At 45.2% G+C, this 12,850-nt stretch overlaps 1 protein-coding gene across 1 annotated transcript in view; it reads left to right on the top strand.

The window, feature by feature from the left end:
• Window positions 1-1,066: 1,066 nt before the first annotated feature.
• The window catches only part of LOC141126931 (uncharacterized), a 114,280-nt gene continuing 102,496 nt past the window's right edge, over window positions 1,067-12,850 (top strand). The window contains exons 1-3 of the mRNA XM_073613004.1: window positions 1,067-1,306; window positions 3,620-3,830; window positions 5,559-5,731. Of these exons, the coding sequence (XP_073469105.1) occupies window positions 1,067-1,306; window positions 3,620-3,830; window positions 5,559-5,731 (624 nt within the window). The remainder of the gene's footprint in view (window positions 1,307-3,619; window positions 3,831-5,558; window positions 5,732-12,850) is intronic.

The raw sequence follows: 12,850 nt of genomic DNA on the forward strand, positions 1-12,850 counted from the left end.
CTCTCTGCCTCATAGGAGACTTTCCTAGGCCTTAATGGGTCTTGTTTTGGGTATATGCACGCCGAGTTCCACAGTGGGGTGGGAGGGGCTTGGGTTTTTGTTTTTTCTTGTTTTTTTGTGTTACTTTTTTCTATATAAGACAGATGAGTGACAATATATGTTATACAAGGGTGCTGTGGATTTGGGCCCTGCCATCGCTTTGTCTAGATCTGTGGCGGACCCATATGTACAGTGTATTGATGATGATGCCGGCCTCTCAGGGCCAGCTGACTGTGAACTAATCCTTACATACTTGTGTCCTCCCATATTATGGCCCCCCTGAAAATCCTTTCTTGGTGATAAAATAAAGCGCTCCCTAGTGTTCGATTATATTAAGAAATATAACCCCCACATATGCATACTGCAAAAAACGCATCTAGTGGGGAGTAAGATAATGAGTCTTAAACGCCCCTGGGTGGGGCGGCATTTTCATGCCACCCACTCTGGATACTCCCGTGGAGTTAGTATTTTGAATCACAAGTCCCTCCAATTCGAGCTGCTGGATGTTAAGCTGGACCCTGGGGGTAGGTACGTGCTAATTCATGCATTTATTGACACGGTTGAGATGGTGGTGGTGGGCATTTACTTGCCACCCCCGGCTGACATTTCCCTTTTACATAATCTTATCCCCCTCCTAGCTCAATATCCAACAGATAATGTCCTTCTGGCAGGGGATTTCAATATAGCGCCGGACCCGTCTCGGGATAGACTCACCCCTGACCCAGCCATGGACTCTTCCTTATCCAGATGGGCGGGCATCTTTGATTTTGAGGATGTGTGGAGATGGAAGCACCCCAATGAACGCTCTTACACATGCTGCTCCCTTTCCCATAATACGCTATCTCGCATTGATCTCCTCTATGCCAGTGGCAGTCTTCTGCCTAGGCTTAGAGAGATCAAGATCCTGCCCAGAGGAATATCGGACCATTCACCGATGTTCTGTGTTATACAAACAGTGACACCCCCAACTGACAGAATTTGGCGTCTGTCTAAATTTTGGATAAATCACCCGACTATAGAGTTTGAGATGGCCACCTTGATTGAACAATACTGGTTGATAAATGCTAACTCTACTTCACCGGGTAACGACTGGGACGCATTTAAGGCCTATATTAGAGGATGTTATATGTCTTCTATAGCTACGGAATGTAAAAATAACCAGATTACACTTGAGGAAGCGGAGGCCAAGGCTCAATCTCTTGAATCTGACTTCGCCCTCACGGCTAACCCCATCACAGGACAGGACATGAAAGCAGCGTACAGGGAGGTTTTGCTTCTTAGGGTGGCCAAAGTTAATAAAAGACAGTTGGTTCAATCACAAAGAATCTTTGAACAGGGGAAAAGACAGGGAGACTGTTAGCCTGGCTCGCTAAAGAACAATCCCCGACCTCCACTATAGTGAGTATTGAGGCGACGGACGGAACAGTTACATAGTTACATAGTTACATAGTAGGTGAGGTTGAAAAAAGACACAAGTCCATCAAGTCCAACCTATGTGTGTGATTATGTGTCAGTATTACATTACATATCCCTGTATATTGCGGTCATTCAGGTGATTATCTAATAGTTTCTTGAAGCTATCAATGCTCCCCGCTGAGACCATCGCCTGTGGAAGGGAATTCCACATCCTTGCCGCTCTTACAGTAAAGAACCCTCTACGTAGTTTAAGGTTAAACCTCTTTTCTTCTAATAGTAATGAGTGGCCACGAGTCTTATTAAACTCTCTTCTGCGAAAAAGTTTTATCCCTATTGTGGGGTCACCAGTACAGTATTTGTAAATTGAAATCATATCCCCTCTCAAGCGTCTCTTCTCCAGAGAGAATAAGTTCAGTGCTCGCAACCTTTCCTAATAACTAAGATCCTCCAGACCCTTTATTAGCTTTGTTGCCCTTCTTTGTACTCGCTCCATTTCCAGTACGTCCCTCCTGAGGACTGGTGCCCAGAACTGGACAGCATACTCCAGGTGCGGGCGGACCAGAGTCTTGTAGAGCGGGAGAATTATCGTTTTATCTCTGCAGTTGATCCCCCTTTTAATGCATGCCAATATTCTGTTTGCTTTATTAGCAGCAGCTTGGCATTGCATGCCATTGCTGAGCCTATCATCCACTAGGACCCCCAAGTCCTTTTCCATCCTAGATTCCCCCAGAGGTTCTCCCCCCAGTGTATAGATTGCATTCATATTTTTGCCACCCAAATGCATTATTTTACATTTTTCTACATTGAACCTCATTTGCCATGTAGTCGCCCACCCCATTAATTTGTTCAGGTCTTTTTGCAAGATTTCCACATCCTGCGGAGAAGTTATTGCCCTGCTTAGCTTAGTATCGTCTGCAAATACAGAGATTGAACTGTTTGTCCCATCCTCCAGGTCGTTTATGAACAAATTAAATAGGATTGGTCCCAGCACAGAACCCTGGGGAACCCCACTACCCACCCCTGACCATTCTGAGTACTCCCCATTTATCACGACCCTCGGAACACGCCCTTGTAGCCAGTTTTCAATCCATGTACTCACCCTATGGTCCATGCCAACGCACCTTATTTTGTACAGTAAACGTTTATGGGGAACTGTGTCAAATGCTTTTGCAAAATCCAGATACACCACGTCTACGGGCCTTCCTTTATCTAGATGGCAACTCACCTCCTCATAGAAGGTTAATAGATTGGTTTGGCAAGAACGATTCTTCATGAATCCATGCTGATTACTGCAAATGATATCATTCTTATTAGTAAAATCTTGTATATAGTCCCTTATCATCCCCTCCAAGAGTTTACATACTATTGATGTTAGGCTAACTGGTCTGTAATTCCCAGGGATGTTTTTTGGGCCCTTTTTAAATATTGGTGCTACATTGGCTTTTCTCCAATCAGCTGGTACCATTCCAGTCAATAGACTGTCTGTAAAAATTAGGAACAACGGTCTGGCAATCACCTGACTGAGTTCCCTAAGTACCCTCGGATGCAAGCCATCTGGTCCCGGTGATTTATTAATGTTAAGTTTCTCAAGTCTAATTTTAATTCCGTCCTCTGTTAACCATGTAGGTGCTTCCTGTGTTGTGTCATGAGGATAAACACTGCAGTTTTGGTTACTGAAGCCCCCCGATTCACTCGTGAAGACTGAGGAGAAGAATAAATTCAATACCTTTGCCATCTCCCCATCCTTTGTAACCAGATGTCCTTCCTCATTCTTTATGGGGCCAATATGGTCTGTCCTCCCTTTTTTACTGTTTACATACTTAAAGAATTTCTTGGGATTTTTTTTGCTCTCCTCCGCTATGTGTCTTTCATGTTCTATCTTAGCCATCCTAATTGCACCCTTACATTTCTTATTGCATTCTTTATAAATTCTGAATGCTGTGGATGATCCCTCAACCTTGTATTTTTTGAAGGCCTTCTCCTTTGCTTTTATATGCATTTTTACATTGGAGTTAAGCCATCCAGGATGTTTGTTCGCTCTTTTAAATTTATTACCCAATGGGATACATTGGCTAATGCCCTTATTTAATATGCTCTTAAAGCAAACCCATCTCTCCTCCGTATTCTTTGTTCCTAATATTTTATCCCAATTTATGCCTTTTAGCAAGTTAAGACAGATCCATCAGACATAAACACATGCTTTATGGAATTTTACTCCAATCTGTACTCGTCGAGAGCAGGATACTCTGAGGAAGAGTTGTCTAGGTCCTTGGATGAGGTGGAATTTCCTACTCTTACCCCGGAGGCTAGGAAGTCCCTGGATAGCCCGATCACATTAGAAGAGGTCCAACTAGCTTTAGGTTCTCTACAATCAGGTAAGACTCCGGGGGCGGATGGGTTCCCTCCTGAGTTTTATCAGCAATATACTGAGGAAGTGGCACCTAGACTACACAACATGTTTATTAAGACGCTAAAAGGAGGAGCCCTCCCCCCATCTATGGCACAAGCCATAATAGTTGTGGTGCCCAAACCAGGGAAAGATCCCCAATTATGTTCGTCCTATAGGCCCATTTCCCTCTTGAATTCTGATGCCAAAATTTTAACCAAAATTCTTGCCAGATGTCTAAATGAAGTAATACTGTCATTAGTACATGAAGATCAATCAGGCTTCATGCCGGGCAAGGGCACGGACATCAAAATGCGGAGACAGTATGCAGTCTTGTCCTCGGGGGTTGGAGACATTGACCAAGCGGTAGTGGCCTCCCTGGATGCGGAAAAAGCTTTCGATTCTGTGGAATGGAACTATCTATGGGAGGTCCTCTGCAGATTTGGATTTGGTCCCGTCTTCATCTCCTGGGTGGAGGCTGTGTACAGATCCCCGACAGCCAGGGTACGCACTGGAACGGTCCTCTCTCCACCTTGTCCCCTTCGCAGGGGAACGAGACAGGGCTGCCCATTATCCCTGGGGCTCTTTGCGCTGGCGATAGAACCCATGGCTATCCTTATTAGTTCCACCTCTCAGATACAGGGTATAACTATAGGCCCACTACAAGAAAAGGTGTCATTGTATGCGGATGGCACCTTGTTATATCTTAAAGATGACGGAAACTCATTGACACAAGCACTTCAGGTCATAGACAGATGTGGGCGATATTCAGGAATATGTATTAACTGGGGGAAATCAGTATTGTTCCCACTGCACTCTGGGGTTGCTCCTTTACATTCGGATGCCCAGCTTCGCCGGGTATCCCAGTTAAGATACCTCGGCGTAGAGATACATAGAGACCTTCGCCAATTCATTGGCCTGAATTTGGCCCCGGTGATGTCTCGGGTGACCCACCAATTTTCCTCATGGAGGTCTCTTCCCCTCAGTCCAGTGGGCCACATAAATTTAATTAAAGTGGAGTTCCACCCACTTTTACAACTCTTCAGCATCCCTCACTAAACTGTGCACTGTAAACAAATTGGATATTTTTTAATTTTTTTTCTCAGCACCTACTGTATATCTGCTGTATTCATTTTTCACTTCCTCCTCCCTGGCTGCTGCCCATCACATCATTTCCTGTTTGCAATGCCTTCTGGGAAGGGGCGGCAACTTCCTCTGAAACTGCTGTTGCTATGGAAACCTGACCTGAAACCTATTACACTGCTTGTGCTGCACTGAGCATGTGCGAGATCTGCAAGGATGAGATCCAGGAAGAAATACAGTCTGGCTTCAGATGCCCAGACTTAAGATGGCCACGGCCTGCTGTAAGTTTATAAAATAACAAACTACTGCTATAAACTAACAAAACAGATCTTAGTTTACAGACTAACTTTACTAGAATACATTAAGCTTGTGTATTATAGGGGTATTTTTATTTAAAAAGTATAATTTCGGCCGGAAAACCACTTTAAGATGTCCATCCTGCCCAGATTCACCTATCTATTCAGACAAACTCCTGTACCCATACCTATTTCCTTTTCTAACAAACTCGATAGTCTGGTCGTCTCCTTCGTATGGAATGGGAAGGCCCCCAGAATCGCAAAAACAATCTTACAACTACCGGTTACTTTGGGAGGCCTGGCACTCCCCTGTTTATTAAAATACTATTGGGCTGCAGTCCTGGTGACATTGAAGTGGTGGTTGGCGGAGGAGCCCTCTAACCCGGCATCTACTGTGGAGGCCGCGATGCTTGGTTCCTACTCGGAGCTACGAAATCTCATACATAGAGGCCCCCGCTCCAATCCGAAGATGTCTGTGCCCATGAAAACGACCATTAAAGTGTGGGATACGGTGAGCATGAAACTAGGGAAACAAAATACGTGGTCCCCTGTGACACCACTTTGGGGTAACTCGCGGTTGAGTCACTTTCAGTCGATACCGGATCCCATCATATGGGCTAGATACGGAATAGTTGCCCTTAGTGATATCATATCGCAGGGACAACTGACAACGTTCGATGATCTGAAGAGTAAAAAAGGCCTCCCAAACCAGATGTTCTTTAGATATCTTCAGATAAGACATGCTTTTCGCTCCCAGTTTCCCAGTCCGGTAACCTTACAGATGTCAGACTTGGAAACTGAACTTCGGGCACCTGAAGGCACTAGACTGCTCTCGACTATTTATAACAGACTTGCCCTGTTGGACACATCTAGAGTCTCACAATTAATGTCACTCTGGCAGCGGGACATCCCTGACCTGACTGATGACGACTGGGAGGAGGGGGTGCAGCAATATCTAACCCTGACCATTTCCTCTAGGGACAGGTTTACCCAACTGAAATTTCTCCATCGTGCTTATTACTCCCCATCGCGCTTAGCCAAAATTTATCAAGATAGAACAGCCATTTGTCCCAGGTGTGGCTCAGACAATGCAGATTTTTATCATACAGTGTGGACATGTCCGAGGATAGTGGATTTTTGGAAGACAGTCCTGGATGATATTAACTAGGTGGGCTCTCACTCATCAATGCAGCTCTGCCCCTATACAAACTAACATATATGGGAAGAAATTGTCCGAAGAAATTTGATAAAATTTGGGAGGGCTGGGTGGAGGCCAAACACCTGACCATTCCGTAGATAAACAGAGTACTCCACCTTATACTCTTGACTATCCACTCATCCCTGCTTCATTTACTTTTGCCCTGGGCATGGCCTGCCCGCTAAACAGTTAATATATAAATAGAGTTGGAGGGTCCCTCCATCCCCAGAGCTTAGTGAATGTGGTGAAGCTCTGCTGATTTCCATCATCCAATCACGTGCAAGCAAAAATGCTGTTATTTTATTTTCCTTGCACAAAGTGATGGGTATTCTTCACAAATTGAAACTTCACTGCTTTCACTAAGCTCTAGGGAAAATGAGTGCCAATGCACTTGCAAAGTGCAGTCTATTTTCCTTAAAATCTACTCCTGTATGGCCAGCTAAAGAGCTTCAGTCTTTTGTATTGTTTCCATATAGGCATGGGTACCATATATATAGGCATATAGGCATGGGTACCATTGAAAATGAAACACTATTTAAAAGATCCTTGGCGTGTTGACAACACATTCCCTAAAGTTGTTGTAAACCCTCACATATACCCAGTGAGATTACTAGAGATTAAAAAAATCTTCCTATATAAGTTGTGCTTGTTTATCTGCAGCAAATTATTCTGCAGATCATTCTAAAAACACACAGATCATAAGATTTTTTCTCAGCTCTAGGAGTGGGCATCTGACATTATACACACTGCAGAGCATAGAGCATGAAGTTTCCTGATATCTCACAGCTGATTGGAGGAACGGGAAATACACTCCTCTTACACAGGCTTACAGCCTCATAGAAAAAAAAACACAGAGCCAAGGCTATGGGGCAAATTTACTAAACCTGGAGCACTCAGAATCCGGCGCAGCTGTGTATGGCATAGCTCCCAACTGTCCCTGATGTCGAGGAACTGTCCCTGATTTGGAGCAATGTCCCTCTGTCCCTCATTCCTCCTCATTTGTCCCTCATTTTGGTCTGATCGATATAGATGTATATAAAATTGCACTTTTTATCTAAGTGTTTTCCAGCACTTAACATTTCCAAATTCCAAAAGCCAATATAAAGGATTAGTAGTGGTAAAAAAAGCAATTGTGGGCTTAACTAATCTTGTTTTTTTGTACAATTCTCCTTTAAGGGGGCGGGACAAGGGGTGTGTCCTATGCCTACATACTTTTGCTGATAGGTGTCCCTCATTCCCACCTCAAAAAGTTGGGAGGTCTGGTTTGGTAGCCAATCAGCTTCTAACTTCAGCTTGTTCAATTAAACTTTGACAATAAAACCTGGAAGCCGATTGGTTTAAATGCAGAGTTGCACCAGAGTTTGCATTGTCAAGTTTTAGTAAATAACCCCCTATGAGTCACCTGCTGTGTTCTGGAGGGGAATGGCCATCTCCCAGGAGCCTACAAAACAAAAACATGTAAAAGAAGACAGACCGGCTACATCCCAGTAAAAAAGACTATAGTGGGGACTTTTATCAGTAAAATAGTCCCAAAAGTAGTCATAGGGTACCGTCACCTAGGGGATTAAATATAATTGACCAACTAGGTGTGTTCCTCTGAATTGAACTAGGCATACAAAAAAGGGGGGAGGGAAAAAAGATTTCCCAAAAAGAATTCTTCAGAGAGGAACTGTCCGTATTCATGAGTATAACTTTACTTTTATTGAAAAAATTCCACATAATGACATAATTAATGAAATAAAGAAACCAACCTCCACCACATTCATATAAAATTAGACTATTGTCTAAGGATACAGGTGGGCACCACACACAGACATACAAGCCTCTCTGTTTATCATGCGCAGCTGGATCTCTGTGTTAAGTTCTATTCCAAACAGGGGAAAAGCTTGAAGGGAAAAAGGTAGCCCATTTATTAATTCTATCAGATTGCTAGTAATTATAAAGTTAAACCTCCAGGACATCTGTCCACTAACTAAATGGTTAATAAAGTCCATTTGATGTGTATAAATGAATATGCAATCTTGCTCCTTGGTTCGTTCATGCCTTGCACTATTTGGTTTAGGTTATGTTTCTTTTCCTTCTTTCACATATTTTTCCTTCCATTTATGTTTTATTTGTTTTGATTTTTATTTAGGCTAATTACTATAGGGAGAGTGGTAGTGGTTCGCTCACACTCCTGGGTTGTCCCTCTTATGTATTATTGTCCGGGTGTGAGTGGCTGATTAATGGGAAGGGGGCGTCAATGTAAACAGCCGGTGATTCTATGTGAATCACAACGCCTGTATTTAAAGACTCACGCTAGATGCCCACGCATGCTCTGAAGAAACTTGGTTTGCAAGTGAAACATGTCAGCATGATGTCAGCACGTTGTCCGATGTGAGGATACAGACAAGCCACTACTCAGACCACTCCCTCTGTGTTGCCTCACGTCTCTGTGAGCTCTTGCAAGGATCTTCGAGGTCTCCGCCTACTCTGCAGCCGGCGGACAGTGTTTACACGCTGTTCAGCATGCACAGGAAACATGCGGACCCTGGAGGAAAATGTACCCCTACCTTCTACCACAACCCAGCCGAAAAAAGCTGTACTAAAGGACTTGGACGGGACTGATCCTGGACACACGGACAAGTGGTGAGATCTTTCCAATACTCACCTGGAGTTATCCAAATAACTTCAAACTTCCACATTTGTCCTATAGGATTCATTAGCCAGTCCATAGATGCTAGTGCTAGCTGGGTAATTTACGTCTGTTACTGTAGGGGTGTTGGATAGCGACATGGTTTAATATCTTACTTCTGGTATTTCACTTCCTGTTTGACACAGCCAGGTAGGAATGAAACACATCAAAGCTTTGTGATCAGAAGAACAATACCTTGGCTCAAGCCCACCTGCTGTGACATGTGCGAGTACAAGCTTCAAAGAGACCACTGCTGCCAAGATGTCTATTGAGATTTGACACAGGACTAATAGAGACGCTGGCCCTGGGGGACAATATAGCATGCCTCCTGGAGAATGGGCAGACATCTGAAGGGATACCTCTCGGCAATGTATATTGGATAAAAAGCAAATGGGGGTGGCTACGAGTGGGCGTGTATGTTTGAATGTAAGGGACACACAGGCTTTTGTTCTCTCTCTTGGTTGCTGAGAAGCCTGCCATAAGGTCGTCCCTCTGCTATCTTGGGACCTTGCTCTGACTGAGGGCTTGGGCCTATATTCCATGTGGCCCAGACCCCTTTTATCATCCAGAACCCGCAGAGGAAACCATGTGTGATAAGTATCTTTGATATTTCATTGTTGTTATATGTTGTAGATATATGCTGTTAGTATAGTGTGTTCTGATTGTAAGCTATGTAACATTGTAATACCCTTTTAGTACTTTTATGATAGTTTCCTAACTCCTTGGGAAATAAAATAAGATATTGTTTTACTATCAGCACCGTGTGTTTGGTTTCATAGCTAACCTGGTATTATTGTGATATTAACAATAGCATGTGCTCAGAGTTTAATAGACCAACTAATTATAGGGACTAGACAAATTAATACACAGATATAATATTAATAATTATATCGATTACTTCAAGGGGGGTGCATTTATGTTAACCTACTGTCAAAACCAAAGTGGACTATGCTATTAGGGGCATTACTTGATACATTTTTTATATATATATATATATATATATATATATATATATATATATATATATATATATATATTTTGATACAATTAACCATTTAGTTACTGGATGGATGTCCTGGAGGTTTGACTTTATAATTACTAGCAATCTGCTCAGTGGCAGCTGGTGCTCAAAATTTTTGGGGGGGCGCAAACAAACTGAAAAAAAAACACCAATTGCAGCCACTGTGCCATCAAATGCAGCTAATGTGCCCATCAATTGCCGCCACTGTGCCATCAAACGCAGCCACTGTGCTATCAAATGCTGCCACTGTGCCCAAACTCAGCCACTGTGCCATCAAACGCAGCCACTGTGCCATCAAATGCTGCCACTGTGCCCAAACGCAGCCACTGTGCCCATCAAAAGCAATCACTGTGCCCATCAATTGCTGCCACTGTACCCATAAAACGCAGCCAATGTGCCATCAAATGCTGCCACTGTGCCATCAAATGCAGCCCTTGTGCCCATTAACCACTTGACGACCGCCTCACGCCGATGTACGTCGGCAAAGTGGCACGGACAGGCAAAATCACGTACAGGGTACGTGATTTGCCTTCCGCGGGTGGGGGGTCCAATCGGACCCCCCCCCGGTGCCCGAGGCGGTCGTCTTTTGTCCAGCGGCGATCGGTGATGAGGGGGAGACCATCCGTTCGTGGCCCCCCCCTCGCGATCGCCGCCGGCCAATGAAAACACTCCTTTGCTGCTGTATGCTAAACAGCAGCAAAGGAAGTGATGTCATCTCCCCTCGGGTCGGTATTTTCCGTTCCGGCCCGAGGAGAGAAGACATCTATGTGAGTGCACCAACACACACACACACAGTAGAACATGCCAGGCACACAAAACACCCCGATCCCCCCCCCGATCGCCCCCCGATCCCCCCCCAATCACCCCCCCCCCCCCTGTCACAAACTGACACCAGCAGTTTTTTTTGTTTTTTTTTTTTTTTTTTTCTGATTACTGCATAGTGTCAGTTTGTGACAGTTACAGTGTTGGGACAGTGAGTATTACCCCCCTTTAGGTCTAGGGTACCCCCCTAACCCCCCCTAATAAAGTTTTAACCCCTTGATCACCCCCTGTCACCAGTGTCACTAAGCGATCATTTTTCTGATCGCTGTATTAGTGTCGCTGGTGACGCTAGTTAGTGAGGTAAATATTTAGGTTCGCCGTCAGCGTTTTATAGCGTCAGGGACCCCCATATACTACCTAATAAATGTTTTAACCCCTTGATTGCCCCCTAGTTAACCCTTTCACCACTGATCACCGTATAACCGTTACGGATGACGCTGGTTAGTTCGTTTATTTTTTATAGTGTCAGGGCACCCGCCGTTTATTACCAAATAAAGGTTTAGCCCCCTGATCGCCCGGCGGTGATATGCGTCGCCCCAGGCAGCGTCAGATTAGCGCCAGTACCGCTAACACCCACGCATGCAGCATACGCCTCCCTTAGTGGTATAGTATCTGATCGGATCAATATCTGATCCGATCAGATCTATACTAGCGTCCCCAGCAGTTTAGGGTTCCCAAAAACGCAGTGTTAGCGGGATCAGCCCAGATACCTGCTAGCACCTGCGTTTTGTGCCTCCGCCCAGCCCACCCAAGTGCAGTATCGATCGATCACTGTCACTTACAAAACACTAAACGCATAACTGCAGCGTTCGCAGAGTCAGGCCTGATCCCTGCGATCGCTAACAGTTTTTTTGGTAGCATTTTGGTGAACTGGCAAGCACCAGCCCCAGGCGTCAGGTTAGCGCCAGTACCGCTAACACCCACGCACGCACCGTACACCTCCCTTAGTGGTATAGTATCTGAACGGATCAATATCTGATCCGATCAGATCTATACTAGCGTCCCCAGCAGTTTAGGGTTCCCAAAAACGCAGTGTTAGCGGAATCAGCCCAGATACCTGCTAGCACCTGCGTTTTGCCCCTCCGCCCGGCCCAGCCCAGCCCACCCAAGTGCAGTATCGATCGATCACTGACACTTACAAAACACTAAACGCATAACTGCAGCGTTCGCAGAGTCAGGCCTGATCCCTGCGATCGCTAACAGTTTTTTTTGTAGCGTTTTGGTGAACTGGCAAGCACCAGCCCCAGGCAGCGTCAGGTTAGCGCCAGTACCACTAACACCCACGCACGCAGCATACGCCTCCCTTAGTGGTATAGTATCTGAACGGATCAATATCTGATCCGATCAGATCTATACTAGCGTCACCAGCAGTTTAGGGTTCCCAAAAACGCAGTGTTAGCGGGATCAGCCCAGATACCTGCTAGCACCTGCGTTTTGCCCCTCCGCCCGGCCCGGCCCAGCCCACCCAAGTGCAGTATCGATCGATCACTGACACTTACAAAACACTAAACGCATAACTGCAGCGTTCGCAGAGTCAGGCCTGATCCCTGCGATCGCTAACAGTTTTTTTGGTAGCGTTTTGGTGAACTGGCAAGTGCCAGCGGCCTAGTACACCCCGGTCGTAGTCAAACCAGCACTGCAGTAACACGTGGTGACGTGGCGAGTCCCATAAGTGCAGTTCAAGCTGGTGAGGTGGCAAGCACAAGTAGTGTCCCGCTGCCACCAAAAAGACAAACACAGGCCCATCGTGCCCATAATGCCCTTCCTGCTGCATTCGCCAATCCTAATTGGGAACCCACCGCTTCTGCAGCGCCCGTACTTCCCCCATTCACATCCCCAACCAAATGCAGTCGGCTGCATGAGAGGCATTTTTATGTCCTCCCGAGTACCCCTACCCAACGAACCCCCCAAAAAA

Source organism: Aquarana catesbeiana, linkage group LG01, assembly GCF_042186555.1.
Source record: "Aquarana catesbeiana isolate 2022-GZ linkage group LG01, ASM4218655v1, whole genome shotgun sequence".
NCBI lineage: Eukaryota > Metazoa > Chordata > Amphibia > Anura > Ranidae > Aquarana > Aquarana catesbeiana.